The sequence below is a fragment of the Cygnus atratus genome, chromosome 27 (assembly GCF_013377495.2).
Source record: "Cygnus atratus isolate AKBS03 ecotype Queensland, Australia chromosome 27, CAtr_DNAZoo_HiC_assembly, whole genome shotgun sequence".
In the NCBI taxonomy this organism is placed as follows: domain Eukaryota; kingdom Metazoa; phylum Chordata; class Aves; order Anseriformes; family Anatidae; genus Cygnus; species Cygnus atratus.
In genome coordinates, this window is record NC_066388.1 from 2122258 (window position 1) to 2149216 (window position 26959).

At 67.9% G+C, this 26959-nt stretch overlaps 4 protein-coding genes across 10 annotated transcripts in view; all 4 read left to right on the forward strand.

Moving 5' to 3' along the window:
- PPP3CC (protein phosphatase 3 catalytic subunit gamma) overlaps positions 1-6805 on the forward strand; it is a 31375-nt gene extending 24570 nt beyond the window's left edge. For 2 of the 4 annotated variants that reach the window (XM_035562767.2, XM_035562768.2), the window contains 3 exons: positions 333-430; positions 2295-2324; positions 3487-6805. In XM_035562767.2, the coding sequence (XP_035418660.1) occupies positions 333-430; positions 2295-2324; positions 3487-3665 (307 nt within the window). In that variant the 3' untranslated portion in view covers positions 3666-6805. The remainder of the gene's footprint in view (positions 1-332; positions 431-2294; positions 2325-3486) is intronic. The other 2 variants (XM_035562769.2, XM_035562770.2) reach the window with 1 other exon arrangement.
- A 2074-nt stretch (positions 6806-8879) lies between these two features.
- SORBS3 (sorbin and SH3 domain containing 3) lies at positions 8880-15799 on the forward strand. 3 transcript variants are annotated; one of them, XM_035562734.1, is made up of 19 exons: positions 8880-8955; positions 10335-10434; positions 10555-10799; positions 10877-10940; positions 11020-11052; positions 11146-11206; positions 11314-11407; positions 11512-11553; positions 11672-11758; positions 12200-12255; positions 13135-13259; positions 13385-13461; positions 13545-13591; positions 13825-13939; positions 14018-14143; positions 14569-14976; positions 15074-15153; positions 15224-15330; positions 15417-15799. In XM_035562734.1, the coding sequence occupies exons 1-19, from the start codon at positions 8917-8919 to the stop codon at positions 15476-15478; spliced, it is 1968 nt and encodes a 655-aa protein (XP_035418627.1). In that variant the 5' UTR covers positions 8880-8916; the 3' UTR covers positions 15479-15799. The 3 variants fall into 3 exon arrangements, with proteins under 3 accessions (XP_035418627.1, XP_050571717.1, XP_050571716.1); XM_050715760.1 differs by lacking the exon at positions 8880-8955 and adding an exon at positions 10181-10235 and having other exon boundaries at positions 14569-14670; XM_050715759.1 differs by lacking the exon at positions 8880-8955 and adding an exon at positions 10182-10235.
- A 1221-nt stretch (positions 15800-17020) lies between these two features.
- On the forward strand, positions 17021-23343 carry PDLIM2 (PDZ and LIM domain 2). Of its 2 annotated transcripts, XM_035562746.2 has the most exons (10): positions 17021-17076; positions 18694-18800; positions 19224-19375; positions 19877-19946; positions 20028-20155; positions 20229-20283; positions 21970-22109; positions 22342-22487; positions 22583-22688; positions 22792-23343. In XM_035562746.2, exons 2-10 carry the CDS (start codon positions 18708-18710, stop codon positions 22985-22987), a joined length of 1086 nt encoding a protein of 361 aa, XP_035418639.1. In that variant the 5' UTR covers positions 17021-17076; positions 18694-18707; the 3' UTR covers positions 22988-23343. The 2 variants fall into 2 exon arrangements, with proteins under 2 accessions (XP_035418639.1, XP_035418638.1); XM_035562745.1 differs by lacking the exon at positions 17021-17076 and having other exon boundaries at positions 18611-18800; positions 21970-22487; positions 22792-23339.
- A 1395-nt stretch (positions 23344-24738) lies between these two features.
- On the forward strand, positions 24739-26830 carry C27H8orf58 (chromosome 27 C8orf58 homolog). Its single transcript, XM_050715716.1, has 6 exons — positions 24739-24784; positions 25340-25815; positions 25911-26054; positions 26160-26238; positions 26570-26673; positions 26747-26830. Exons 1-6 carry the CDS (start codon positions 24739-24741, stop codon positions 26828-26830), a joined length of 933 nt encoding a protein of 310 aa, XP_050571673.1.
- The last annotated feature ends 129 nt before the right edge of the window (positions 26831-26959 follow it).

Consider the following 26959-nt stretch of genomic DNA (forward strand, 5'->3'; position numbering starts at 1 on the left):
CGTGTTCCAGGCTGCTGCTTTAGGGCAGGTGGCAGAGGCTCGAGGTGCCGGTTTCTCTGCCCGGCTCCGTGCTCCGGGCGCTCTGAGGCTTCCAAAAACCTTGGATGAGTTGTGCGTGGCCCTCGCGGGGCTGGGATGCGTTCGCTGCGCTGTAGCTCTGCGGCGTGGCGGCGGAGGAGGCAGAGGTGCCGCGTTCAGGAGGCAGGGTCGTGCTCGGCACCAAACATCGGCTCCCCCCTACTTCAGCTCTTGGGGCGCTCCCCACTCCTTGCATGGACCTGTCTGAGCCCTGTGTTAATCTCTCAGTAACCGGCTCTGTTTTTTATTTGCAGAGAGGAAAGCGAGAGCGTGCTGACCCTCAAAGGCCTGACTCCCACAGGTACCCTGCCCCTGGGAGTGCTCTCAGGGGGGAGGCAGACCCTGCAGACCGGTGAGTACGAATCGTCCCGCCCCGTGCAGCACAACACCCGGCCTGTAGCTCTGCATCTGGCCCCCGGCTGTCCTGGAAACTGCTCCATCGGTTTCCATAGGCATACTTCAGGGTCCCGGGGGACCCGAGAGATGGTTCAGGCCCCCGGGGAGGAAGGATTCCCAAGCAGAAAGCAGCAGCGTAGGTGGGGATGTGGAGAGCCTTCCAGCCTGTCCCCGTGCACCCTGGAGGAGGGGAATACGAGGAAGAACAGCCAGCAAACAGCACCCGGCCCAGAGCACGCCTATTTCTTTTTTTTTTATATGTTTCTGCAACAATCATCAGTCATTTCCCTTCTAACCCTGCCTCATCGGCATCCTCTGCTTCAGCTCGCTGCTGCTGTGTGACAGCGTACATCTGAGCGTAGCGACAAAAAACACGCCTGCTCGTTTGTCCTTCGTTAACTAACCCCTCCTGGTCGGGACCCAATGAAATCCTGCATCCCGTCAGAGGAAGCTGAGGTTTAGCCCAAGCATCCAGACCCTCCGGGCCTCTGATGTTTCCTATTAAGACTTCTTTAGGCCCCGTGGTTCTGAGCTTGCTTTGGGAGGTTTTCTGTGCTCGCTGGCTTTCTTTGCTCCCTCCCTCGCCAGCCCTCTGTGCCGAGAGCCTGGCCAGTGGTCAGGGAGCGAGTTATCGCACTGACACGTGTCCGCGGAGGGAATCCTGTAATCTAGAGGCTTTTAATCCTTTCCTGCTGCCAGCCTTTGAATGCTGGCACCGAAGCAGCCCGCTTTCCCCCTTCCGACCGGCGCTGGGTGATTTCCTGAGGGCTCAGGAGAGCGCTTGTTCCGGGATCGCCTCCATTAAATAGTTTGCAAGGGAGGAACGTGTCAGTGCCGCTCCTGGGGGCGGAGAGGATGCGGCGTCGCTCCCAGACTCCCGGCTTTCTTTGCCCGCAGAGGAGTGTGAAACTCTTTTATTCTATAGCAGCCGCGATGGTTTGTCGCCCCGCTCCTGCTGCAGGCGGGGGAACGGCGGTGGGAAGCCGCAGCTCGGCTCGAGGCGGTGCAGCCTTGAGCTGCCCTGGGATCTCTGCACCGCCTAAAGGGGCTCGAGGGGGCTCCAGCCCCGAGCACACCCTTCCCTGCCCCTCTCCCCATGGGATCCCTTTCTCTCTCCCCTCCCAGTTCCGCACATCCCTCCGGTTAGCTGCATCGGGGTCTCTCCTCCCCTCCCTCCTTCCCTCCTGCCAGCCTCCCGCAGCACGGCCTGGCAGAACCAGCTGAATCGAAGCAAGCTGCCAAATCTGGAGCAAAGATGTTGGGCTGCCGCTTCCTTCCTCTTCCTCCTCCTTTCCAGCCTCTCGAGGACCGCGTGGCCGTTGTGTTGCGGCCAGCGCCAAACCAGCAGCGTTTGGGGGCTGAAAGGGGGGGGGATCTGGTCAAGGAAAAGAAATGCCTGCTCCCAGATGTCGAGGCAGGAGCTCGACCCAAACCTCCTCAGCCTGCAGCAGCCCCGGCGAGGGGGGATAGAGGGGGATATTGCTCAGCTCGGTGGTGCCGTGTTGCTTGGGGACACTTCGGGGGGTGGAGATGGAGCCCAAGTGGATTTGAAGCATCGGCCGAGTTTTGGTGGTGTAATTCAGGCCAGCTCCCTGCTTCTGCCTTCCTTCCCCTGGGGTTTATCCCCATGCTGACACCGAGGGAGCCCCCTCTCTGCCCCCAGCTCCTGTCCCCTTCCTTCTCCGCCGCTCAGTTTCGGCTGCCTCCACCGGGGGTGGGTGGCTGCGGGCTCTGCACCCGCGGCGCTGATGTCGGATCACTCACTGTCACTCTTTTTTTCTGTCTCCATTTTTGCATGCCACTGTTCTTCTGTATTGCAGCCACAGTAGAAGCGGTAGAGGCACGGGAAGGTACGGCTAGAACCCGGCGAGAGACTCGAATCATCTCCGTGTGTGTGTGCGCGCGCTGATTTTAAAGAGCTTTGTCGGCCTCGTGGACGCTTTTTACTCTTGCATCACCAGAAGGGAGGGAGGACGGGTTTCTGCTGGGAGGCACAAAGCACGCAGCGGGCTGGGGCAGGGCTATCTTAGCCTTCATGCACGTAGTCACCGAGCCCACCCTGTCCCCCGTGTGCCCTGGTGTCTCGAGACCTCGGTGCCGGGGTGCCGCGACCTCGTGGCTGAGCCCACACCCGCTGGAAAACTCAATCCCACGACGTCTTGGCCGAAATCCTTAGGGTCGAGCGGGTCGCTGATGTAATTTTTGCCTTCCCCCAAGTGGGCCAAGATGCTCTCGGGGTGGAGGAGCAATTTTTTCCCCGCTGTTCTTGCGGAAATAACGGCTTAGTCAGCTTTCTGCCCGGGGAGGTTCTCTCCTCCGTAGCTCCGTTCAGCACCGATGAATGGGGCCACGCATCTGCGGCTGGGTTGCCAGAGGAAGTTTGTTTGCAAACCGGCCAAGTCCTTGTAGAACGATTTGGCTCAAAACCCCTTTTTCTTCCATGCTCTATAAGTTGAGCGTTTGGCCTGTGTCATCGCCGCGAGGGTCCCGGGCTCCGCCTCGTGGCGTGCACGCCCGCCCCCGGGGGGGATTTCGTCGCCCGGGTGCCTCCTGGTCATGCAAGAAGCACTGCGCTCGTGATCCGAGGACTGTTTCTGTGGTCTTGCAGCGTGTGGTTTGTGCTGGAGTTAAAGCCTTGCGGTGGTGTCGTTGTTGGTTTGGTGTTCGTTGTTTTTGTTTGTTTTTTTTAGCATCGTGTTTTTTCAGCTTTGAAAGTTCCCTGACATTTCGCCGTCCGGGGCCGTTGAGCACTTGTCTGGTCTTTGAGTTCCTTCTCCTAAAAGAGATGCCACCAGGGAGCAGAGCCAGGCCCCGCTGACCCCCTGGCGGTGCTGGTGGCCCGGTTTGCATCCCAAACTGGGGGACTGGGCGATGCCCGACCCAGGGTCCCAGACACGTGCTTTCCGTCGCCCCGGCGGTGCTCTGTGCGTCTTGCCGTGTGCTGCGGGGCTCCCCCCGGGGATCCGTGCCTCGTCCTTCTAACTCCCCTCTCTCCACCCCTTCCCTCCGCAGCCATCCGTGGATTTTCGCCCCAGCACAAGATCCGCAGCTTCGAGGAAGCCCGAGGGCTCGATCGCATCAACGAGCGCATGCCGCCGCGCAAAGATTCAATGCACTCGGACGGGCCGGTGAACTTGGTAACCTCAACAAACTCTGCGGACAAGAACGGCACAGGGAAGAAAGCCCAGTAACGGTCCGAGCGCCCGGTCTGCACCACTAAAGGATCCAAAACTTAATGAATTTTATTTATTTATTATTGGGGTGGGGTGGGGGCAGGGGAGAAACCAACTTCACCTGGAGGCACGTTCATAATCCAGTTTGCATCCATTCTGTAAGAAAGGTGACCATTTTGTAATTTTTTTATTTATGTTCGATATATAAAAAAAAAAGTCCATCTTTTTTTTTTTTTTTTTTTTTAATTTAGAAACCAATCTAACTGCTAGCGCATATTCCCAAGTGTTGTGCTGTACAGCTGACCTCTCCTCCGCGGGAGGCAAACCTCGGCGGGGGGATTAAACCGAAACAAAACCAGTCCCAGGCAACTTGGGTCGTCCCCTTTGGTACAATTCTCAGTTAGCCTGTGCTTTCCAAAGCAGGTCCTTTTAAAATAGGGTTGGTTTGGTTTTTCTTTCTCTTTTTCTTTTTTTTTGTTCACGGCTGTCTTCTTCCCAGAGTTTGCTGTTGTTTTCTTCGGCTTCTTGCCCACCTGCGTCTGCTGCTCGAGCCAGCGATCCCTCCGGAGGCGCGTTGCGTGCTGCGGTGAGCGGCTCAGGTCCGGCCCCGTGCTTCAGAGGTGACCTCCCAGTGCGTGCTCCCGATCCGCTTGAAGGCCTCGGGGTGTCTCGTAGCAGCCGGGGCACCTTTCCCTTCGGTAATTCGGTTTTATTCCAGCGGAGCCCAAAGCAAAAAGCAGCCTCTGGTTAGGATCGGGGGAGGGGGGGGCAGGCGCGTCCTTCCGAGCCTTGGCCCTCGGGACCCCGCGTGGCTGCGGTCCCTTTGGGAGCCCTCTGATTCACGGCAGAGGAATTATCTTCGGGAAACATGCGTGGCCTCAATTTTTATGGGAAAAGAGGGTGATTTTTGACTCGGGGATGGAAAGGCCCCTCTGCTGCCACCAGCACGTACCGCGGGGCCAGCGGCGCGCTCCCCCCCGAAAGCCAGAATCCCTCCTGGCCACCCCACATGAATTTTTTGGGGGTCCTTCACCAGCTGCGGTGCTCGGAAGGCGATGGGGGCTCGGGGAAGGCTGGGCCATGGTGCTGCTTGTTTCTGTGCAGGGATGTGACGTCTTAGCCAGAGAGGCTTTGCAGGAAGCGTGTCCCTCCCTCGGCTGCGGTGCAGGGAGGGTTTGGTGGTAGGTAGAGGAACCCAGGGGGTCCGGGCAGAGGTTTCGGGGGGCTCTTTGTGCTGGAGAGCCCCCCCCCCCCCCGGCGAAAGGAGGGCTGTGGGAGAACGAGAAGGGTTTGCAAACCCTTGCAGAGGGTTTAGAGGCTTGGCTCTGTTAGCAGAGCCTCGTTCTTTCGCTTAAACTTTGACCTGAAGCAAGTGTTGGGAAAGGGTTTTGCAAGACGCCGTTGGGTCACTCCCTTCCCCGCGTGCCACTCGAGCTGCAGCAGCTTTCGGGAGCGAATCCCCTGCCAGCTTTCACTTCTCTTCCAACTTCTCTGCCTCTTGTGCTTTCCCCGAGCACGGGCAGCAGGTGAGCGGGCTGTGCCTCCGGCAGGGGCTCTTTGCCAGCCCCTCCTCGGGGTCTCGCCGGCCTCCCCTTTGCGCTCTGGCCCCTGAGCTGCGATTCCAGCTGCGGAGGAGAACAGCGACTTTGCAGGAAGCTTTCAGCCGGTCTCGTAGTCGCGCATCACGTTAACTTCACGCCAGCTCTGTAGGAAGCAGTATCTGTGAGCAGACCACTGGGGTTTTCACAAGAGACTTCAAGTCGCATGCCTCCACTTCTTTTCTTTTTCTTTTTTACACGCCCACTGCTTTGCAAAAAGTGCGAGATGTTTTGAGCAAGCTTCTCTAACCCCATACGAGGCGTGGGGCCAATTGCCTTTGTCTGTGAGTCTTTATTATTTTTTTTCTTCTTTCGTTTTCTTTTCTTTTCTTTTTTTTTTTTTTTTTAATGGCATCCTTTCCGAAACGCAGTGAGCCGATGTGTGGTATCTTCCTCTGAGAGCGCAAAACCGTGCAAAGGTGCTGCCCGTGCATGTTTTTAGGGCATGTTGTTCTGACCCAGGCTGGGATCTCGCCCCAGCAGCAGTCTTTGGGAGCTTTGGGACGGGGACGCGGCCCCTCGGGGGGGCTCCAGCTCTTCCCAGCCATCGGTTTCCCCCCCACGAGGGATCCCTCGTGCTTCTCCCGGGGCGGTGCCTGCAGCAGTTTGGGGGTGGCAGGATTTGGTGGCACGTATGGATGCCGTACGGCCCGGCGACGCGCGGCCGGTCCCCGTCCGCTCGCTACGAGTCCCCAAGGGGGTGAGGAGCAGCGTGATGGGGTGCGTGGGTGCTAATTACCCCCTTGATTATCGCTCATTAAGCTCAGAGGAGCAGCCGGGGAGGGGTGGGCAGCGCTTCTGCCCCCCCCCCTTGCATCCAGGTAGGGCGCAGCCTCCCCTCCTGGCCGCGTTTTGGGGGTGCAGCCGCTGGCGCGGTGGGGTGCTGAGCCCGTGCAAAGCAAAAAAAGCCAATTTCCACCCAATTTCCACCTTTGGCCGGCGCCTCGGAGCTACGCACGTCCCAAGAGCCCTCGTCTCGGAGCTCCTGCCCGTGTCCCTCTGCCTCCCCGGCCGCCCCCCAAAAAAACGCCACCGTGAGCACGAGGGGAAGGGCGGGCGGCGCGCTCGCTCCTCCGCAGGCTGTGGCCTCGCAGCCTGGGTTTTTTTTTTGCATGTTATAGCAAGGTGCATGTAACAAGGAGGGGAGGCAGCGCCGGGTCGGGCGCGGGGTTTGGTGGGAGGACCCCTCGCCGCCGTGCCATCCCACCCGGGGAGGACCCGGAGCCCCACGGGGGCCGCGTGCTGGGTGCGGGGACGGTGATTTTTTTAGGGTTCTCGATGCTTGAAGGATCTTAACGCCCGTTGCCTGGAGACTGCCTCCTTTTTTTTTTTTCTTGTTGTTTTTTTTTGTTTGTTTGTTTCTTGCTTTTTTTAGTTATGTTTAAAGGAAAAAAAAAAATACTGGTGAAAATGTTATTTATTGGCAGAAATTATTTAATATAATTTCTTTTTTTTTTTTTGTGAACAAGGAATGAATTTGTTAGAACTGTCTTAATGTAAATCGGAAGTCATCTTTAAGGAGAAAAAAGAAAAAAAAAAAGTTAAAAATTGACACCGTCACTCGGCTCCGCTGTGGTTTATTGGGGGCAGCCCTGCCTGGCCTTGGGGAGGGAGGGGACGAGGGGTTTGGGGACCCCTTTTTGGTGTCACCGCGGGGTGAGGGCAGCGTCGTGCCGGTGGCTCCAGCCTTGCTGTCACGCCTCGGTGCTTGGCCTCACCTTGTTGGAGAGCCCTCAGCCTCCTCTCCTCGCGCCTTGAGATGGGTAAATAAATGAATAACGTTCCTCATGCAGTCGGGGGGGGGGATGCTGACTCCTGTTCTTGCCCTCCACATCCTTCTCCTTGCTCTCCAGGGCTCTTTGGAGGAGCGGAGGCGCTGCCTCCCGCCGTCGAGGCCGCCTCCAGCCGTCGAGGCTGCCTCCCCATGTGCTCTCTATGCCTCTCCCATCCCCACCTCGTCCCCATCGCCCCTTTTTCGCCTGCACCCCCTTCCAGGGCCGCATCCCAGGACCGCCTCCTGCTCGTCCTTCTCCCCAGCCTTACCCCCCGACGGGGGCAGCCTCCAGCCTCACTCCCCGGGGGGGGCTCCCCTCCGGCCTCGCTGTCCCGTGGCTGTCGCCGGCCTCGCAGCGCGCTCCCGCCTGGCATCGCCGCGCTGAGCAAACAGGAAACACTCGCCCTTTGTTAATCCTGGCCTGGGCTGCGCGTTAAATATTTATCTGCGAGTGGAGGCTGGTGCTGGGAGCAGGGCGGAGGGAGGGAGGGAGGGAGGCCGGCGGCACGGGGACGCTGCCCGGAGGCTGCCGAGGTGAGTGCGGTGCCGCCGGGGGGGAGACGGTTCCCAAAAGGGAGCCGTGGTGGGGTGGGGTGGGGGGGGGGCCAGGGTGGGCTCTGCTGCCCGTGGAGGGTAGCGCCAGGGGAGGCCGTGACCTCCAGATGTCACTGGGGACGTGGCAGGGTAACCGGGGCGGAGGACGGGCTGGGGGCTCCACCGTGGGGTTTAACCCTGTCCCCAGCACCGCGGGCTGTGCCGCCAGCCCCCCAAATTGCTCCTGTGCTGCCTCCCCGCAGCTCACGGGGCCGGACTCCTTTCCCCGTGGGGATCCACGTCCTCCTGCCTCCGGGAGCGGGGAGCACGCCCGCTCTGTCACCTTTGTCCCTTGGGTGCCCCGCGCCGCGCCCGCCCCAGCTGGCGCCTTCGTCCCCATCTGCAGCTTCTCGGTGAGGACGGCTGGCACCAAAGCCTCCCTCCCGCGAGCCTCCGCTGCTGGCGGGGGAGGCCGGAGCTCACGTGAGGAGCACGGGGCAGGGAAGGGCCAGGGCTGCCCGGTTTCGGGGCTGTCAGCAGTTTTGGGGAGCGGCGAAACCGGGAAGCGAGCGGCGGGCGAGAGTGGCCGAGACCGGGGCGCACCCGGAGGGGATGAGGTGGGTTCGGGGGGGCGCGCGCCCACCCTGGGGCACCAGGGAATGGGGGATGTCCAACGGGGGGGTCCCCAAATCCTGGCCCCCCAAAGGGACAGGAGGTCACCGTAGGAAACCGGGCGGCAGTGGGGACAGGGATTGCTTTGTCCGTGCGCCCCGTGGTGGGGTTGTGGGGCGGCACAGAGCCCCTCTCCCCACCCCTGCCCCCCCACCAAGCGATTTTCTCCCCAAAAGCCCTCTCCAGAAGCCCCCCGGGCCAGCAGGGAGGACCCCACCGGGGGTGCCTGCAGCGGGGGGCCGACGGCGCCGGGCTGGCCCCGTGTCGTCAGCGGGAAGGCGTGCGCGGGGCGTGGGATGAGTTCAGCCTCTTGGCTCTGCTCCCTGGATCCCGTTCCTGGAAATGTCACTGGAAACTCTGAATGGGCCGGCCCTGCTCCAGAGCGGGGCGCGCTGGGGGGGGGGACGAACGCGCCCCAGGGGGGCCAGGGCACGCGGGCACCCGCCGGAGAGCTCGGGCGCCACGGGATCAACCGTGGGGCCGGGGGCTGCTGCTGCTGCTGGAGGGGGGGCTTGGGGATGCTGCAGGGGGGTGCGGGCTTGGGGGAGCCTCTCCCCGCCACCCACCCGCTGAGCGCTGAGCTTGCGGCGAAACATCTCGGGCCGCGCGTTCCTCTCCCCTGCCTGCTTCTCCCCGCTCCCCCCGCCGCCCACCGCCTCCGTCCCGCGCCCCGCGGGGCTCCACGGGCCCCATGCACGGCCCCGCTGCCCGCGGGCCCCCAGCCCGGGAGGTAAGAGCTGGCTCCGGGGAGGCTCCGGGGGGGGTCACGGGGGTTGGATGGGGTGCAGGGGGTGTGGGTGCCTGCACCCGGCTTTGCTTGCCCTAGGGCGAATCTTTCCCGGGGTGTTAATCCCGTTAATTGCAGGCGTGCTCAGTGCGGAGCTGGTGGTGGTGGGACTGGGGAGCCGGGGGTCCCGCGTAGGTGACACGTGGGGTGCAGGGTGCTGGGGGTGAGAACGCACCAGGGAGGGGCTTCTCAGCCAGCTTGCTTTTTGAGGAGGGGTCTGCGAGGTGTTGGGGCCATGCCAGGATCCCCCGAGGTGTCCAAGACCCCACACCAAGGGGTCCCACGGGTTAGGGGCACAACGCGGCCCTGCCGTGCCCAGGTGCGCATGGTGATGCTCGGGGGGCTCCTGGGCATGGGGCGAGCAGGACACGGGTGTCCCCTGCCCTGCACCCGGGTGACAGCACCCCAAAGGGCTCCCCTCGTGCTGGAGCCATCCCACGGTGGGGGAACAAGGGGGTGATGAGGACGGGGGGTCCCATCCCAGGGCGCCCCCACCCCGCGCTGCAGCCCTGGCAGCGCGCTGCGGCGGTGACTCATGAGCTGCGCCTCTGCCGCCGTTCCCACTCCTCCCGCTGCTGCTCTCCTCCTGCTTCTCCTCCCGCTTCTTCTCCCCTCCCTGTTTGCTCTGCAGGGTGGGGAAATACTTTTGACTTTCTGTTTCGTCGCGGCCCAGGGAGGCTGCGCCCGCTCCCGCTGCCCCCACATGCCCGGGCACGAGGGCACCGGCGGGCACGCTTCGCCCAGCGGCTCCCGGCACGGCACGGCAGGGATTTGGCCGGCACCGGGATGCCGGGACGATGTGCCACCACTTGGCCACCACGCCGTCCCTCCCCTGGTTTCTTTTCTCCCTTAAAAGGCTGGCGGGGATTTTGGGGGCCCCCAGGCAGAGCCCCGGAGTGGAGCTGGCAAAGCCGGGGGGCACGGGGCCGCCCGTGGCGGGGGGACGTGGGTTTGAGTGGGGGTTTCCTGAAGCTGATGCCAAGCCCGGGGGGCTGGATCCGTCCATGCCCACGTGGAGAACAAGTGGAGGAGCCCCGAGGGGGCTGGGGGGCACGGACCTGCCGTGAGCGCAGCCGCTTTCCCCGCAGGGCACGGGCAGCCCCGCGGCTGTGTCCGTGCGCCCCGTGGCCATGGGGGGCCCTATCCTGGCTCTGAGCCCAGAGGATATGCCCCTCTGCCCCCCGGTGCAGCTGTGGGGGCCCCCACAGCATGTGATGATGGGGGTGAGTGGGGCCGGGGGCTGCAGGACCCCTGTGCCTGTTAATGGGGGGATTTGGGGAGCTGCTCCTCAACCCCCCCCCCTTCGCCCCGTCCTCGTGCAGCAGGTGCCCGTCATCCGCCACCGCGGCTCCAACACGCTGAATTTCGACTTCCACGACCCCTCCCCAGCTGAGCACTTCCGAGCGGCCCCCAGAACCACAGGTACCTGCCCCGAGCACCCCTGGGGCGCGTGCCCTGCACCCTTGGGATCCAGCAGCTGCCCCACGCGCTGCTCAGCGACACCCACGGGTGTCACAGCGGCCCCCATCACCTCATCCCCAGCAAACGAGTGGTACCAGACCTGGCCGGCCAAGGAGGCGAAGGCGCCCAGCACCCCAGCACCCACTCAGGACCCCATGCAGGGCCCGGGGGCTGCCGCGCCCCCACATCCCACCCCCAGCTGCCCGCGGCCGCCGGGCTGGTCGGCCACGTGGACCAAGGACAGCAAGCGGCGGGAGAGGCGCTGGGTGAAGTACGACGGCATCGGGCCGGTGGACGAGACGGGCATGCCCATCGCCTCGCGGTCGGTGAGTCGGGGGCGTGGGGCTGGGCTCTGCCCCCCCAAGGACCCTTCCTCACCACCTCCCCCCCCGTGTCCCTGCAGAGCGTTGACCGGCCCCGGGACTGGTACCGCAGCATGTTCCAGCAGATCCACCGCAAGCTGCCCGGTGAGTCCCGGTGCCGCCGGTGGCGCGGCGCAGTGCGGCACGGCACGGTGCCCGCTCACCTCCTTCTCCTTCCCCACAGAGCCAGACTGGGACGCCCAGCACTGCCCCGCAGGTAAGCGCTGCCTGGGGATGGCACCGCGGGGCTGGGGACCCCCAGGACCCCCAGGAGCCCCGGCCCACCACGGTGTCTCCGTCCCCAAACCAGAGCCGCGGAGGAAAGGGCTGCCACCGGCCGAGCGCCCCGGTGTGCCCAACGGGACGGACTGGTGAGTGCGGTGGCACGGAGTGGCATCGCCATGGGGGCACGGGGACGCTGTCCCCAGCAGGGTGCCCGCATGGCACGGGGGGCTCAGCTCCCTCTGGCTCCCCGCAGGACCCAGTGGGGTGACCCCGGTGCCGACGCAGAGCCCGGCAGCATTTTTGACTACGAACCGGGGAAATCCTCAGTGCTGGAGCAGCCCGGGCAGGTAGGAAGGGGGAAATTCCCCCTGGCACAGCACAAAGCACATCGGTGGGGTGCGCACGGGCACTGCGGTGTCCCCACATGTAACAGCCCCGTGCCCTTTTACAGCCCCCAGCAGCGGTGCCCCCAGCACGAGCTCAGCCCATCGAGGTAAGCGGCTGAGCCCCTCGCCCTGGTGGCTGGGGGTGGCTGGGGGGTGGCAGCGGGGGTCCTGGTGGCACAGGGCGGTGCCCGTGTCACTCACCGCAGCCGCGTCCTGCCCACGCAGGTGCTGCTGCAGCAGGAGCTGGAGCAGCTCAGCGAGGAGCTGGACAAGGACATGAGGGCCATGGAGACGCGCCAGCAGCCCCGCAAGGTACCGGGGCCCCTGCTGCCCCCCTGGGGCTGATGGCAGCTGTGTGCGCACCCAGATGTGAGCGTGTCCAGATGTGTGCGTGCATCCGGATGTGCGCGCCCCTCCAGCTGTGCCCACCCAGCCGTGCGTGCGCCCGACTTTACCCGGTGGTGCGCAAGGCAGAACGGCGCACCCGGTGGGCTGGACGCGCGCCCGGCAGGATGCGTGCACAGCTGGGTGTGTGCACATCTGGATGAGCGCACAGCCGGCCGTCAGGACGTGGCCGTGGCCGTGGCCGTGGCCGTGGCAGTGGCCGTGGACGCTAGGACCCAGCCCGGCGGCGCCGTCCGGCTGGCTGCTGGCTCTGCGCAGCCGGAGCTGGACTCCCTCGCTTCCCGCGGAGACTCGGCCTCTCGGATGATTAATTTTTCTCTCCCACCCCCTCCCGCTCCTCTCCGGCAGAGCTCGGCGGCTGCTCCCACCGCTCGCTCCCCTGCTCCGGCCTCTCCGGCGGCTCGGTGAGTACGGCCGCCCGCTCCCCGCGCCCCCCCAGCCCCAAACCCCGCAGCCCCCCAGCCCCGCTCGAGGCGTGGGACCACCACGGGACGGGACCCCACGCGTGGCGGGGACCAGGCTGGGCTGTCCTTTGCATAGATTTGGCTACTTTGGGGTGCCCACCCTGACGTCCTGCTTGTCCCCACGCCCCCCCCCCCCCCCCCCCCCCCCCCACCACCCCGAGCCCCCCGTGGCGCTGCTGGCTGCGCCCTCCCCACGGCCGGACACGGGTGGGGAGCTCGGAGCCTGGAGCAGCGCCGGGCTGGGCTGGCTGCCCGCTGGGTGGGACGGGGCTGGAACGAGGCTGACCCTTTCCCCTGTCCGGCCCGTGCGGGGACGCCGTGTCCTGGCGCTCGGCTCAGCCCCAGGGGAGGTGACGGGCGCTGGCTTCCCACGCCGCGGGGAGGGGACGCCGGCGACGGCGGCTCCTGGGGTTGGGGTGGCCACCCCGGGGCATCCCCACGTCTCCGGGAGGGACACAAACAAACTCTCCGCTTCTTGTAGGGCCTACCCTAACCCCTGTGGGGTGTGCGTGGGGCTGCCCCCCCCCCCCCCCGCCTGTCCCCTCCTCCGGATGGCACGGGGGGGGGGGATTGGGGCTCTTTACGCGTGGCAGGAGCGGGGTTACCCATTAGCCGGGCGCCTCGCTTGCCCCACGCTGCCTTATCCATGCAGCTGGGGCGGCTCTGGCAGACCTTGCACCATCCTGCCTGGCCCCCCCTCCCCCCCCCCCCCCCATGTGCCGGGACCCCAGGGTTCAATACCGGGGGGGGGGTCTGTCCCCAAGCTGCACCCCAAGACAGAGCGCGTTTGGGTGGCACGTCACCCGCTGTCACCCGCAGGAGCCCGCTGTCCCCCCGCCGGCTGCAGAGCCCCCCCGGCGCCCACCACCCGCCCGCCAGCCCCGGCATGGAGCGGGGGGGGCTGGGGCTGGCCGGGGAGCGGAGCCGCGCGGCCCCCAGCAGAGGTGAGACCCCCCCCCCCCCCCGAGCCCAGATTTGGGGTGCCCCGTGCACCCCTGCCCTGCCACCCGGTGACCACCCCCCACCCGGTGACACCCCCCCCCCCCAAATGTCACCCCGCTCTTTGCAGACCTCAGGCCCGGCACCCTCCCCAGCCTGTCGGACTTTGGGGACCCCGCAGAGGCTGTAAAGAGGGAGGAGAAGAAGGTGAGGCCAGGCTGGTCCCGTCCCTGGGGGGTCGGGGATGGTCAGGGAAGAGGCCCCCCCCACTTAACCCTCTCTCCCCCCAGATGAAAGCTGCCCGCCTCAAGTTCGACTTCCAAGCTGAGTCACCCAAGTAAGTGACGGCGTCCCCGTGTCCCCAAAGTCCCTTGGGTGGTGGACGGGGACCAGAGCGGGATGCTTGGGGGGCCGGCCGCCCTCTGCCCCCCCCCCCCCCCCCCCCCCCCCCCCTTTAAAAGCAGCAGGGAACCGGGCAGGACGTGGAGCAGGAGGCAGGGGCACCCCGCGGGGTGGGGGGACACGCCGGTGCCCCCCGGGGCCGGTGTCCCTGAGCGCTGGCGCTCGCAGGGAGCTGACGCTGCAGAAGGGGGACATCGTCTACATCCACAAGGAGGTGGACAGGAACTGGCTGGAGGGCGAGCACCACGGCCGCGTGGGCATCTTCCCCTCCAACTATGTGGAGGTGAGGAGGGGGCCGCCGGGGGGCGGGCGGGTTTGGGGAGCCCCGGAGCTGATCGTTTCCCCCGCGCCCCCGCTCCAGGTGCTGCCCCCCACCGAGGTGCCCAAGCCCATCAAGGCGCCCAGCATCCAGGTGCTGGAGTACGGCGAGGCCCTGGCGCTCTACAACTTCCGCGGGGAGCTGCCCGTCGAGCTCTCCTTCCGCAAGGTACCGCTGCGCCGAGCCGTGCCGGGCTGTGCTGAGTCGTGCTGAGTTGTGCCGGGCCATGCCGAGCTGTGCTGAGCAGTGCTGAGCCATGCTGAGCTGTGCTGAGCCATGCAGAGCCGTGCCATGCTGAGCCATGCCAAGCTGTGCCAAACTATGCCGAGCCGTGCTGAGCCGTGCCGAGCCATGCCAAGCTGTGTTGAGCTGTGCCAAGCCGTGCTGAGCCAAGCTGAGCCATGCCACGCTGCACCGAGCTGTGCCAAGCCGTGCCAAGCTGTGCTGAGCCGTGCCAAACTGTGCCGAGCCGTGCCGAGCTGCATCAAGCTGTGCCAAGCCAGGCTGAGCTGAGCTGTGCCGAGCCATGCCAAGCTATGCCGAGCCGTGCCGAGCCGTGCCGGGCTAACCCATGCTCCCTTCCCCCCCCGCAGGGCGAGCGGGTCTGCCTGGTGCGCAGGGTGGACGAGAACTGGTACGAGGGGCGCATCTCGGGCACCAGCCGCCAGGGCATCTTCCCCGCCACCTACGTGCAGGTGCTGAAGGAGCCGCGGGTCAAAGCCTCCGCCGACGACTTCCCACCCTCGCCCGCCTCCGCCAGCCCCCGGCTCCCGGCCTTGTCCCCATCCCCGCAGCACTCCCCCGGCCCCCGCGGCCCCCAGCTCTCTGCCGGCTCCCCCGGGACCCCGCGGCGGGTGACAGATCGGGGTCCCGGTGATCCCAGTGGGTGCCCGTCCTCGCCCCGCCACCTCGGTTTCGCCTTTCCCCCCTCCCCAAAGCTGCCCCGTGCTGGAGCCCCGGCCCCAAGCCCCTCACCAGCCCCCACCTGGCCCCCCGAGCAGGTGAGTTGCCCCCACTGCAGCCCCCATCCCCATCCCGTAACCCTATTAGGACTGGGGGTGCTGCCCCATAACACCTCTCCCTTCTCTCCCCCCGCAGCGCCCAGCCGTGGGGGCACCCACCAGCACTCCCCCTGCACCCACCCCGTCCTACAACGGCTCCGAAATCCAGTGGACCCCGTAAGTAGGGCCGGGAGGGTCCCGGTGTCCCCGCGCAGGGCGAGCAGCCCCTCACCGTGGCGTCCCGCAGGTACCGGGCGCTCTACCAGTACCGGCCCCAAAACGCCGACGAGCTGGAGCTGCAGGAAGGGGACCGCGTGGACGTCATGCAGCAGTGCGATGACGGCTGGTTCGTGGGTGCGTGGCCGATGGGGACGGGGCGGGGGGAGTGGGGGGGGGGCCGCCGCCGGCCTCACCACCCTCCCCCTCGCCTTTCTCCCCAGGCGTGTCCAGGAGGACGCAGAAATTCGGCACTTTCCCCGGCAATTACGTGGCGCCCGTGTGAGCTGCGGCGCGGAGCAGAGGAGCCACGGCCCCACGGGGACACGAAGCGCCTCCAGCTCCTGCTGCCCCTATGGGGTGCCTCTAACAGGGACCAATCCTCCGCCCAGTGCCTTAACCCGACCCCTCCTCGCCTCTGCCCGGTGCCTTATCGCCCACCGCCCCGGTGGCCGTGCCTCTCCTTCCCTCTCCGGATGGTGCTGGGGGGGGGGTCCCCGGTGGGTCCCCGGCCCGGCCGTGACGGCTGCGACTCGAGACGCCGGCCCGGGGCCGTGCCACGCGTGCCTTTGCTTCTTGTCCATCATTAAAGCTCAGCTCAGCCCGAGCCGAGGCCCTGCCTGGTGGTGCCGGGACGGGAGGGAGCTGGTGGGGTGGTGCCCGTGGGGATGTGTGGGGCAGGGACCCGTGGGGCTGGCTGTGGGGCTGCGTGGCGGTGACGGCGAGTGGCCGTATGGGGTTAGGGGTGATGCTGCGTGGGGTTGCGGTGGGGTATGTGGGGCTGCGGTGGTTCTCGTGGGGCTGCCGTGGTGTTTGTGGGGGATTTTAATGGTGCTTATGGGACTTGCAGCAGTGCATGGGGCAAGCCGTGGTGCTTTGTGGGGCTGCGGTGGTGCTCGTGGGGCTGTAGTGGCGTTTGTGGGGCTGCGGTGGTGCTCGTGGGGCTGTAGTGGCGTTTGTGGGGCTGCAGTGGTGCTCGTGGGGCTGTAGTGGCGTTTGTGGGGCTGCGGTGGTGCTCATGGGGCTGTAGTGGCGTTTGTGGGGCTGCAGTGGTGCTCGTGGGGCTGTAGTGGCGTTTGTGGGGCTGCGGTGGTGCTCATGGGGCTGTAGTGGCGTTTGTGGGGCTGCAGTGGTGCTCGTGGGGCTGTAGTGGCGTTTGTGGGGCTGCAGTGGTGCTTGTGGGGGATTTTAATGGCATTTGTGGGACTTGCAGCAGTCCACGGGGCATGCCATGGTGCTTGCGGGGTTGCAGTGGTGCATGTAGGGGGATTTTAATGTTCTTGTGGGACTTGCGGCAGTGCAATAGAGGCCTTGCAAAGGTGCATGGGGGGGTTGCAATGGTGCAGGGGGGGCTGTAAAGGTGCACGGGGGTTGCAGTTGTGCAGGGGCTTTGCAATGGTGCACGGGGGTTGCAGTGGTGCGGGGGGGGGGGTTATAAAGGTGCATGAGGGGTTTGCAGTGGTGCATGGGGGGGCTGCAAAGGTGCACGGGGGGGCTGCAAAGGTGCATGGGGGGGGTTGCAGTGGTGCACGGGGGCTGTACGGGGGGGGCTGCAGTGCATCTCGGGGCTCTGCCGGAGCACATCCCTGATGCTGCGGGGGGTGTGACAGTCCCACGGGGCAGCGACTTGTTGGTCCGCAGTGCCTCCCCCCCCCCCGAAAAAAGGGGCAAGGTCCTCGGGCACCTCCTGCCCCCCAACCCCGCCGCCCCACACCGTGCGCCCCGTCGGGGCTGCCGTGCCCCCAGACGGCGCTGCGGAGCCGCCGCCTCCCGGCCCGGCCCGGCCCCGCCGGGCTCCGCCGGCCCCTTCCGAGGGGGCGGCGCCGCCACCGGGGCCCCGCTCGGCTCCGCAGCCCCACGGGGCCCCCGGCTCGGCCGCCGCCGGTGAGTGAGCCCGGACCGGGGGGCGGCGGGGGGAGCCGGGCGGAGGGGCCGGGGACAGCGGGGTGGGGGGCAGAGGGGTCGGGGACAGCGGGATCGGGGGGCCGAGGGGTCGGGGATAGTGGGGTCGGGGGGCTGAAGGGTCGGGGACAGCGGGATCGGGGGGCGGAGGGGTCGGGGGGCGGCGGGGAGCCGGCGGCGGGATGCTGCGGCGCAGCCGTCGGGGTCCCGCTGGCACCGTCCCCGTCGGGGGTGCTGGTGCCGGGGGTACCCCGGGTTTTGTCGCCTCTCCCCCCCCCCCGGTGGGCTGCGGGCAGCCGGTCCCGCAGGTGTGTCCCGCTGCCCCCCCGTCCCCCTGGCACCGCCTGTCACCCGCTGTCACCCGTGGCCCGCTGCGGTGGCACCGCCAGGCGCTGCGGCCACAAAGGCACCGCTGTGCGCAGGGGCTGCCGGCGGGGTGCGGGGCGTGGGAGGGGGGTAATGGGGTGGTTTTGGGGTGTAGGGGGGGGGATGTGGGGTGAAGGGGATGGATTTGGGGTGTAGGGGACGGAGGGGGGCTCGGGGTCTGCGCGCAGACGGGTGATGGGCACGGCCTCGCCACCCAGGGATGCTGCCCCAGGCAGGGGTTGGGGAGGGGGTTTGGGGTTTCCTCCCGCCGCTGCAAAGCCCAGCCCAGGAAATTCTTCCGGGCAGCCTCTCAAGCCCCTCTTTGTGAGCCTGGGATTTTTAAAATGCCTTCCCCGGCGGTTGCGGACGCGGTGCCCAGCTCCCGGGGCTGCCTCGGGACAAGGGGACGGGGACGGGGCTGCGCCGCGGGGCAGGGAGCGGGGCTGCCAGACCCAACCTTTAGGGCAGGGGCTGCCCCTTCCCACTGATGCCACCAAAACCGAGGGCTGCCACGCTCCCTACACACCACGGCGACCCCACGCCACCCGTGGGGGACACCCTCAGCATCCTCCAGCACCCGCTGGGCTGCAGGGCGGGGGACTTGGTACGGGTCCCCCGGGGCCCGGGCTCGCACCTCCTTCCCCAGCTGGCCGCAGCCTCCCCTCCAAACCCCGCTGGCTTGGCCCTGCCGCGCCGTGCCGCCCGCCGGCCTCGCTGCCAAGGCGCCGATTTCCTGCCTCGCACGAGGCCCCGGGGCGACCTTTATCGGGGATTGCAGTGATAGGACGCGGGGTGACGGCTTTAAACCAAGAGAGGGGAGATTGGGGTTGGAGACTGGGAATGGGTCCCTTCCAACCCAGCCCATCCCATGGTTCTGTGGTGCCATGATTCCCCGATTCCAAGATTCCCTGATTGACTCCCTAACTGATCCCCCGATCCCCATGCCCCACAGTTCCATGAGCACACAGCCCGGGGACCCCCTCGTCCCCACGGGGCCGCGGTGGGGAGGAAGCCACCGGCTTCATCCGGGGCCAGGGGGGCGGCGAGAGGAAGCGGCGGCTGCTGGCACCCTGCGACGGCGCGAAGGCGCGGGTCCCCTCCCCGGAAGGAAGGCGCCGCCGGGGCCCAGCACCCCGCTGCCGGGACCCCTGCGGTGTGGGGCTGGGGGCTCCCCCCTGCCCCATCCCCTCAGCACCCCAGATTTCCCGACGCCGCAGCCCCCTGTCCACGCAGAGCCGCCCGCTGCCATGCCGGTGACCGTGACCTTGGCCGGCCCGGCCCCGTGGGGCTTCCGCATCACGGGGGGAAGAGATTTCGGGAAGCCCATCACCGTCTCCAAGGTAGGAGCCCCCTCCGGGCCGGGGTGCTGGGCGGGTGCTGAGCTGGGCTGCCCGACTGGCTGCTGGGGGAGCGGATCCTGTTTGCCGTCCTCGAGGGATGGCGCTCCGTGGGAACGGCCGCCGGCCCCACGAGGGCTGGGCTGGGCTGGTGCCGGGGGGGTTCCGTCTGTCCTTGTCCTGTGCGCCCCGTGGGGGGGGCTGGCGCTGTTTTGGGAGGGCCAGGGGTGGGGGGAGGCTGTGGGTAAGGGGGATTTGGGGATGGGGTGCTGTGGGTGGGGTGGATTCGGGGATGGGGATGGCCTTGGTGCGCCCAAGTGCCGTGACCTTGGCCATGGAGACGCACGAGGGGCGCAGAGCCGCTGCCCCGGTGCCCGGTGGCTCTGATCCCGGCGGGTTTGTCCCCGTGTCCCCTTCTCCTTGGAGGTGATGGAGCAGGGGAAGGCAGCCGCGGGCGACCTCCGCCCCGGGGACGTCATCGTCTCCATCAACGGGGAGAGCGCGGCCGAGATGCTCAACGTGGAGGCGCAGAACAAGATCAAGCAGAGCCCCGGGCAGCTCCGGCTGCAGGTGGAGAGGTGGGCGAGGGGACGGGGACGGGAAGGGTCCCCGCAGAGCAGCGTCCCCGCGCCGTGCCTCGGTTTCCCTGCGGGGTTTGGGGTTGTTTTTCCTTTCCGGCATCTCTCGGGGCTGCGCCATCCCTGCGGGGAGCCCGTCGCGGCTCTCTAATTAAAGCGTCAGGCGGTAACGAAGCCGGGCAGCCCTGGCAGCCGTTACCTGGCCGACCGGTGCTGCCTCTCACCGCAGCCCCGGGGGGGCGAGACGGGGTGTGGGGGGGGCACGGGCCCATTTGGGGGCTCCCCGTCCACGTGCCCCCCTCTCTCGCCCTGTCCTCAGCCCCTCTTCAAGCAGGGTGGGGAAGTGCTGAGGGCTTTGGACACCACCCAAACGCCACAACCCCGGCGGCATTCCTCTCATACCTCTCCCCCTGGGCGCTCGCCAGCCCTAAGCGACTATTTCAGGGTGTGGGGGGGGGTCCCAGGGAAGGTGCAGGACCCCTCACTCTGCCCCCTCCCCAGGCTCCTGCTGCCCTCTCCCAGCCACACCAACGGGGACAGCTCTCCGGACAGGCTGGCCGCACGCTTCCAGGTGAGACCCAAGCAGTCCCCACACGCTGTGTCCCCCCCCGGGGCCGCTTCCAGCTGCCGACATCTCCCCTTCCCTCCCCAGGACACCGTGAGGATGCGGGAGGAAGGCTCCTGGAGACCCCCGCCCTTCGCCCCCCGGCCCGTCAGCCCCCTCTCCCCCAGCCCGAGGCTCGCCGATGGCCGGGGCGAGCTGGGGCTCGGTGGCCACGGGTAAGGATGGGGGACGTGGGCAGGATCCGGCCAGGATCAGGCCCCCCCTGATGGCCCCGTGCTCTCCCCACAGCTCCCAGCCCCTGCCCAGCGCGCCCGAGGAGCTGCCACGTCCCGGCCTGCCCCAGGTGAGCGGGGAGCTGGGGGGGGGGGGGCTTCGGGGGGCAGGGAAAGGGTGCTTGGGAGGTTGCTTGGGGTGAATCTGTGCGCTGGCAGGCTTTGCAGCCCCAAACCATCGCCTTTTGCAGCCCCAAATCATGGCCCTCTGCAGCCCCACACCATCATCCCTTGCAGCCCCACACTGTGCCCATTTGCAATCCCAAACCTTAGCTCTTTCCAGCCCCAAATCTTAGCTCTTCACAGCCCCAAATCTCAGCTCTTTGCAGCTCCAAATCATTGCCCTTTACATCCCCACCCCGTGCCCCTTTCTAGCTCCAAACCACCGCTCTTTGCAACCCCAAATCTTAGCTCTTTATAGCCCTAAACCATTGCCATTTGCAGCACCACCCCGTGGCCCCTCGCACCCCAAAATCTTTGCCCTTTCCAGCCCCACCCATGCCCATTTACACCCCAAATCTTTGCCGTCTGCACCCCCCGTGCCCCCTCGCAGCCCCGTGCCCCGTGTTATTGCCCAGCCCCGCTCTGCCCCAGGGGCCGCGTCGGTCCCACCGCCGGTGCCGCCGGTGCTCGCCGGCACCCCCAGCCCCTTGGGCACCGGCGCACCGCCCTGGGATGTTTTCCTCGCTCCTACCCGGCCTCTTGGCAGCAGCGCTGAGGCTGGGGAGGCCAAACCAGTTTGGGGAGGGCTTGGGGGGGGCCAGGGCGTTGGTTGGCAGGGCAGGGACCCGGCGCGCCCCCGGCTGCGCCCGCCTGCCCGCTGCGTGCCGGCTGCCGCCTGGGTGCCCGGGGGGGCTGCGGTGTCTCCCCCGCCGCCCCGACCGGTCCCGGGGTGCCCGCGGCCCCCCCAGCCCTCCTCCCCGATGTGGTTTTGGGAGGCTTTGCCTCCCCGCCTTCCCTTCCCCTCTGTCCCGGGGATGTTTTCCAAGCCCAAATCGGGAAGCGCGGTGGCCCCGAGCGCCGCCCGTTCCAGCTGCCTTTGGCCGCGGCCCCGGCCGCCCCTTGGCTCCCGCAGCCCTCCCGCTCCCTCCTTCCCCCCCTGCTCTTTATTTGCTTTGGTGTCGGCCCCGCTGGGTCCCTCCCTGCCCCGGAGCCACCCCGACGTGGCTGGGGCAGAGCATCCCATTGCTGGGGTGCCCCTGGCAGCGCCGGGACCCCAAAGCGGCGGCGAGGGGCGAAGCCTCCCTCGGATCCTGCCTCGCCTTGCACCCGAGGGTGGGTTGGCGCTGGGCTGCTCGGATGAGGCCAAGGCGCCCAGCTCCACCCGGGCCTAATTTTAGCTCCTTCTTCACCCTCTCGTGGCCCTGCGGATCCTCGGTGCCGCCTCTCTCCGTCCCCCCGGGGTCCGGGCAGGGGCAGCGGGGCCGTGCGCAGGTTCCTTGTCCCCATCCCCGCGGTTCCTGCCGGGGTTTGCAGCTGCGTGGCGGCTGCTCCCGGGAACGTCGGGAACGTCGGGAACATCGGCTTCCACTTATCGGGGCTTTGCCTTTCCTGCCTCGCCGCTAAGCAGGAGCAGATGCCGGGGAGGGGACGGGCGCAGGCATAGGGTTACGGCACGGGGCGCAGCCCCACACTGAGCCACGCGGCATCCTCCCTCCATCTGTCCTGGGGCTGGGGGGGCACGGGCTGGAGCAGGGCTCCTACAGCACCCCCCCGGCCCCCTCGGTGCTCTCACGGCCCCTCTTTCCCCGTGCCAGGAGCCAGGAAGCCTGAGCCACCGCAACAGCTCCCCGGGGCCTCTCCTGCCTCCTTCCCCCCAGCCACCATCGCCACCAAACCTCTGGGAGACGGGCAGGGAGCAGCGCCCGTCTTCGCCCTCCCCCGGCCCCCGCAACAGGTACGGAGCAGGTTTTTTTTGGCCAGGATGGAGGCAGGAAAGCCCCCAGCCCACCCGGCGTGGGTTCAACCTCCCCAGGGGAGCCCTGCAAAGAGTTAACGCACCTGCGAGGCAGGTCGGGGTGTGGGAGGTTTTTCGGGCAGGCTGGGGCAGGTGCGGGCAGCGGGTGCAGCGCGGCCGATTCGGGTGCCCGGAGCCCCCCCGTCCCTTCCCCGCGGTGCCGTTCCCCCAGCCCGGGCCCCGAGCCGGCCATGCGGCGCTTGGAGGAGGACTCGGAGGTGTACAAGATGCTGCAGGAGAACCGGGAGCTGCGGGCGGCCCCGCGGCAATCCAGCACCTTCCGCCTGCTGCAGGAGGCTCTGGAGGACGAGGGCGGAGGTGAGGGGCGCGGGGAGAAAATGGGGAGCCTGGGCGAGAGGGGGGGGGGGAAGAGGGGTTGGCAGCAGCACCCTGATGGCTTCGTGTCCCCACAGCCGGCCCCGCAGCCCCCTTCCCCAGCCGGCTCTCGCCCAGCGCCCGCAAGCCGGTGGCCGGCGTCCAGAAGCTGCACACGTGCGAGAAGTGCGGCAGCAGCATCGCGTGAGTGGGGGCGCCGGGGGGGTGGGGGTGGGGTGGGAGGACGGGACAAGGTCGGGGGGAACGTGGGGTGACCCCCAAGCCACCTGCCCCCCCCCCTCCCCAGGACGCAAGCGGTGAGGATCCAGGAGGGTCGCTACCGGCACCCGGCCTGCTACGCCTGCTCCGACTGCGGCCTCAACCTGAAGATGCGGGGACACTTCTGGGTGGGCGACGAGATGTACTGCGAGAAGCACGCCCGCCTGCGCTACCAGGGCACCCTGGGGGGGCCCAGCGCCCCCCCTGCACCCACCCCATCCTGAGCCCCCGCTGCCACCCGCGTCCCCTGCCGCCGCGGGGAGCAGAGGGCACCCGCGGCACCCCGGTGGCCCCGCTGCTTTGGTGGGGTGGGGGCACCTGGGGGGCCATGGCCAGGTTGGGTGTGCGATGAGCGGGGTCGGGTCTCGGCCTGGCCGTGCCGTGGGGTCCCTCGCTGTCACCGCCGGCACCCACGGGGACGCGGGGGACACAGGGGACGTGGGGGACACGGGGCACGTGGGGACGCTTGAGCACATAGGCACCGGAGAGGGGGCTGGCACCGCTTCGCACCCTGCCTTCGAAGGGCTGCTCCGAGGTATTAAAGCAGATCTCTATATAAATATAATATATACCTGCTCCACGCCCGTGTCTGGTCTGTGCGGGGCGGGGGGGGGGGGGGGCACCCCCGGGGGTGTCGGCGTTTTATTGCGGGGCTGTTATCAGGGGCCTTTGTCCCGCCGAGGATCCAGGAGCTCTTATCTCTGCCCCGCGTGCCCGTCTGCACGGGGATGGCTTTGCTGTTACCGCCCCGTGCCAAAACCCCAAAGCGCTCCCACCGCTGGGATGCGGCACGGGCAGGGGGCGGCCAAGCCCCCCCCCCCACCCCCCCCGGGCCGCCCCCGCCCCGCTCCGCCCCGGGGCCGTGCCGCCCCATAGCCCGGCCCCATAAGGAGGCCGAGGAGGGGTGGGGGTGGCCCCTTTGCCCTCCCCCGGTGCGCCCTGCTCCGTGCGCCCCCCCGGTGCCCCCCCCCCCGGTGCCGGGGATGCTTCGCCGCCGCGGAGCCTTCAGCGTGGAGCCGCTCCGGGGGCTCGGTGAGCTTCTGGGGGGGGGGGGCCCCGGTGTGCCGAGGTCCTGCTGGAGGGGGCCCTCGCTGAGCTATCCGTGCTGGGGAGGGGCCCTGGGGGTTCCCAGCGGTTCCAAATTATGGTGTGTGTGTGTTGGGTGGGTGTTCTAGGGGATCCGGCAGCCCTGATTTGTGCTGGGCGGGTGTCCTGGGGGCCCCCAACAGCCCTAATTTGTGGTGGTTGTGCTGGCGGAGGGACCCCGGGGTGTTGGCTGTGCTGGGAGTTTGCCTTTGAGCACGCGGTGCTGGGGTCAAGGTCAACGGGTCCCCCATGCTGGGCGAGGTCTAGCAGCCCCCAGCCCATCTCTGCATCCCCCCCCTCTCGGGTGCAGCCAGGACCCTGTCCCACAGAGCTGGTGGCGGGGGCACGATCCCCTCTTAAGGCTTCCCGGGGGGACGCTCAGGGGCTGGGCAGGATCCGTCCCGCGGTGCCCACGCAGCGCGCCGGCAGCCCGTGGAAGTCGGGCGCGTGGGAGCGGCATTGCTGGGATGCGCGCGGCCCTCGGGGGCTGCTGAAAGGCAGGATTGTCCCCGAGGCCACCGCCGTGGCCCCAGCGCCGTGCTGAGCCCTCCCGGCCCCCGAGGGACCCGCGGTGAGTGGATGCAGGGCAGGAGCGAGCCCCGGGACCGGGCGGAGAGGGCAGGGACGTGGGAGCGCGGCGAGGTTCCCCCGGCACCCGGCTGTCTGCCTGCAGCCTTGAAGTGCCCAAATCACCCCCTCGCCTCCCCGTCTGGGATGGGGAGGGAGCCCTAACCACCGGCCCAGCCAGTATCACCCAGCCCAAATCCCAAAGGGAACCAGTTGGGAACCAGTCCGGTAATGAGGTGCCTCTGGATACAGGGCCCGGCTCCGGCTGGGGCGGGTATAAAAGGCAGCGCCGGGACGCGCGCCCGGCACTCGGCTCTCGGCGATGTGGGGTGGCTCCCGCGCCGTCTGGAAGAGGAGGTGCAGCTGCTGTGAGTGCGTGGGGGCTGGCCGGGGGGGGGTGGGCAGCTCCGTGCCCCGATTTGGGTGCGTGGAGGTGGGGGAAAGAGCAGAGGCTTCGCTCCCCACCTCCCCGAGCCCTGTGCTGTGTCCGGGCGGGCAGGGAGGCGAGGGCTGAGGCTGCCGTCGCGTCCCGGGGCGCAGGGTGGTGGCTGCAGAACGTGGCCCAGCTGGGGCTGAGCGCGTAGGGCCGGGGCGCAGCGAGGAGCTGGAGGTGCCTGGAGCCGTCCTGCAGCGGGGGAAGCCAGTCCTGCAGCCCAACGGGGTGCTGATGTCGGCTGAACACCCCTCGGTGCCACGCGGGGGCTGCCTCCGGAGAGGGGTCCCCGGGTACGGGGCCGCGATGGCTCCAGCAGCCTCGGGGCAGGGCACGGGGCCAGTGGCCACGATGGGAGCGGTGCTAGCCCACGCACAGCTGTGTGCACCCCTCCTGCGGGATCAGCTGGCGCCGTGCCCTGCGTGTGGTGCCCCCTGGGGACCCCCATCCGATGCTCCCCCCCCACCCCCGGCATCCCTCGCCCCTGCAGATGGTCCCTGGGAGACGGCGGAGAGCTGCGTGGTGCGCACGTCCGCCAGCGTCTACCGTCGGCTGCACGAGAGCCCCCGGAGCCCCCCGGTGGGGATGAGCGGGGAGGAATCGGGCGCTTGGGGCCCCCCGCAGCCCCAGCCAGCCCCGGGCAGCCCCCAGGCGAGCGGGCGGCTCCTCAAGTCGGAGTCGGAGGACTCCGGGGTGGAGATGGCGAGCAACGAGAACTCACCCTCCACCCCTCTGGGCTCCGAGAGCAGCTTCTCCCTCGACGGCTTCCAGCCAGCCCGCGGGGACCCCCCGAAGAGCCCCCCGGGAGGGGAACGTGGTGCTGAGCCCCCCCGGCCCCTCCGCAGCCGCTCGGCCAGCAGGAAGCCGGGGCAGCAGCGCAGCAGGAGGCAGCGGCAGCTCAACCGGCGCAGCACCAGCGCTGGGGACCCCCGGGAGCTCGGCGCCGAGGAGCCCGAAGCAGCCGGGGTGCGTGCCGGGGAGCAACGGGGGGGGGGGTGGGGGGGAGCACTAAGGGGGTGTCTCGGCCCCCACGCATCCCTGCAGCTTTTTCTCGCCCCCAGGCCGAGGCGGAGGCGGCAATGCCGGGGCAGGGGCTGCGGTACCTGGAGCACATCTGCCAGATGCTGGAGCGCGTGGCACGGCTGCAGCAGGACAACCGGCTGCTCCGGCAGCAAGCGGCGGGCGCCCGGCGCGCCGGCACCGTGGTGAGGGCCGGGGCCGTAGGATGAGGATACACGGGGTTGGGGGGGGGTGTGGGGGGTGTGTGGGGAGGGGGTCCCCACTTACGCCCTGCCTCTCCTCGCTCGTAGCCCAGCAGGCAGCAGGATCCGGCCACGTGGAGGAGCGAGCGGTTCCGGGCGCGCTCGTGCTCCGACAGCCATGCGCCAGGTGAGCGGGGTGCCCCGTGGGGGTGACACCGGGCTTTGTCCCCAGTGGGGGCTCTGTCCCTGACCCCGTCTCTGTCCCCAACGTGTGGGTTCTGTCCCCAGCCCCATCTCTGTCCCCAGCCCCATCTCTGTCCCCAGCCCCATCTCTGTCTGTGGTGTGGGATCTGTCCCCAGTGTGTGGGTTCAGTCCCCAACGTATGGGCTCCGTCCCTCACCCCGTCTCTGTCCCCAGTATATGGGCTCTGTCCCCGACCCCGTCGATGTCCCCAATGTGTGGGTTCTGTCCCCAATGTGTGGGCTCTGTCCCCGACCCCACCTCCGTCCCCCCGCAGCCCCCGACCCCGCACCGTGCCGGAGGAGATGGGTGCACTCCGCCAGCTCCCCCAGCCTGCTGGACCCCTCCGAGAGCGGGTCGGGCGCCCCGTCCCCAGACAAGGTAAGGGGTTCGGGGGCGGGTGGGGGGTCCCCTGAGCCCCCCCCACCCCGCTGACCGCCGCCTCCCCCCGCAGGACGGGCGCTCGCACTGGGGGCGCGTCAAGGTGCTGCTCACCCGCCTGGCCCGGCGCTCCCTGCGGGGAGGCCGCTGCCGGTAGGGCCACGGAGCCCCCCCCCGCCCCCGACACACACACCCCTCGACCCCCTGGATGACGTCACGCCCCGCCGGATGACGTCACACCCCACTAGATGACGTCACACCCCACAGGATGACATCGCACCCCTCC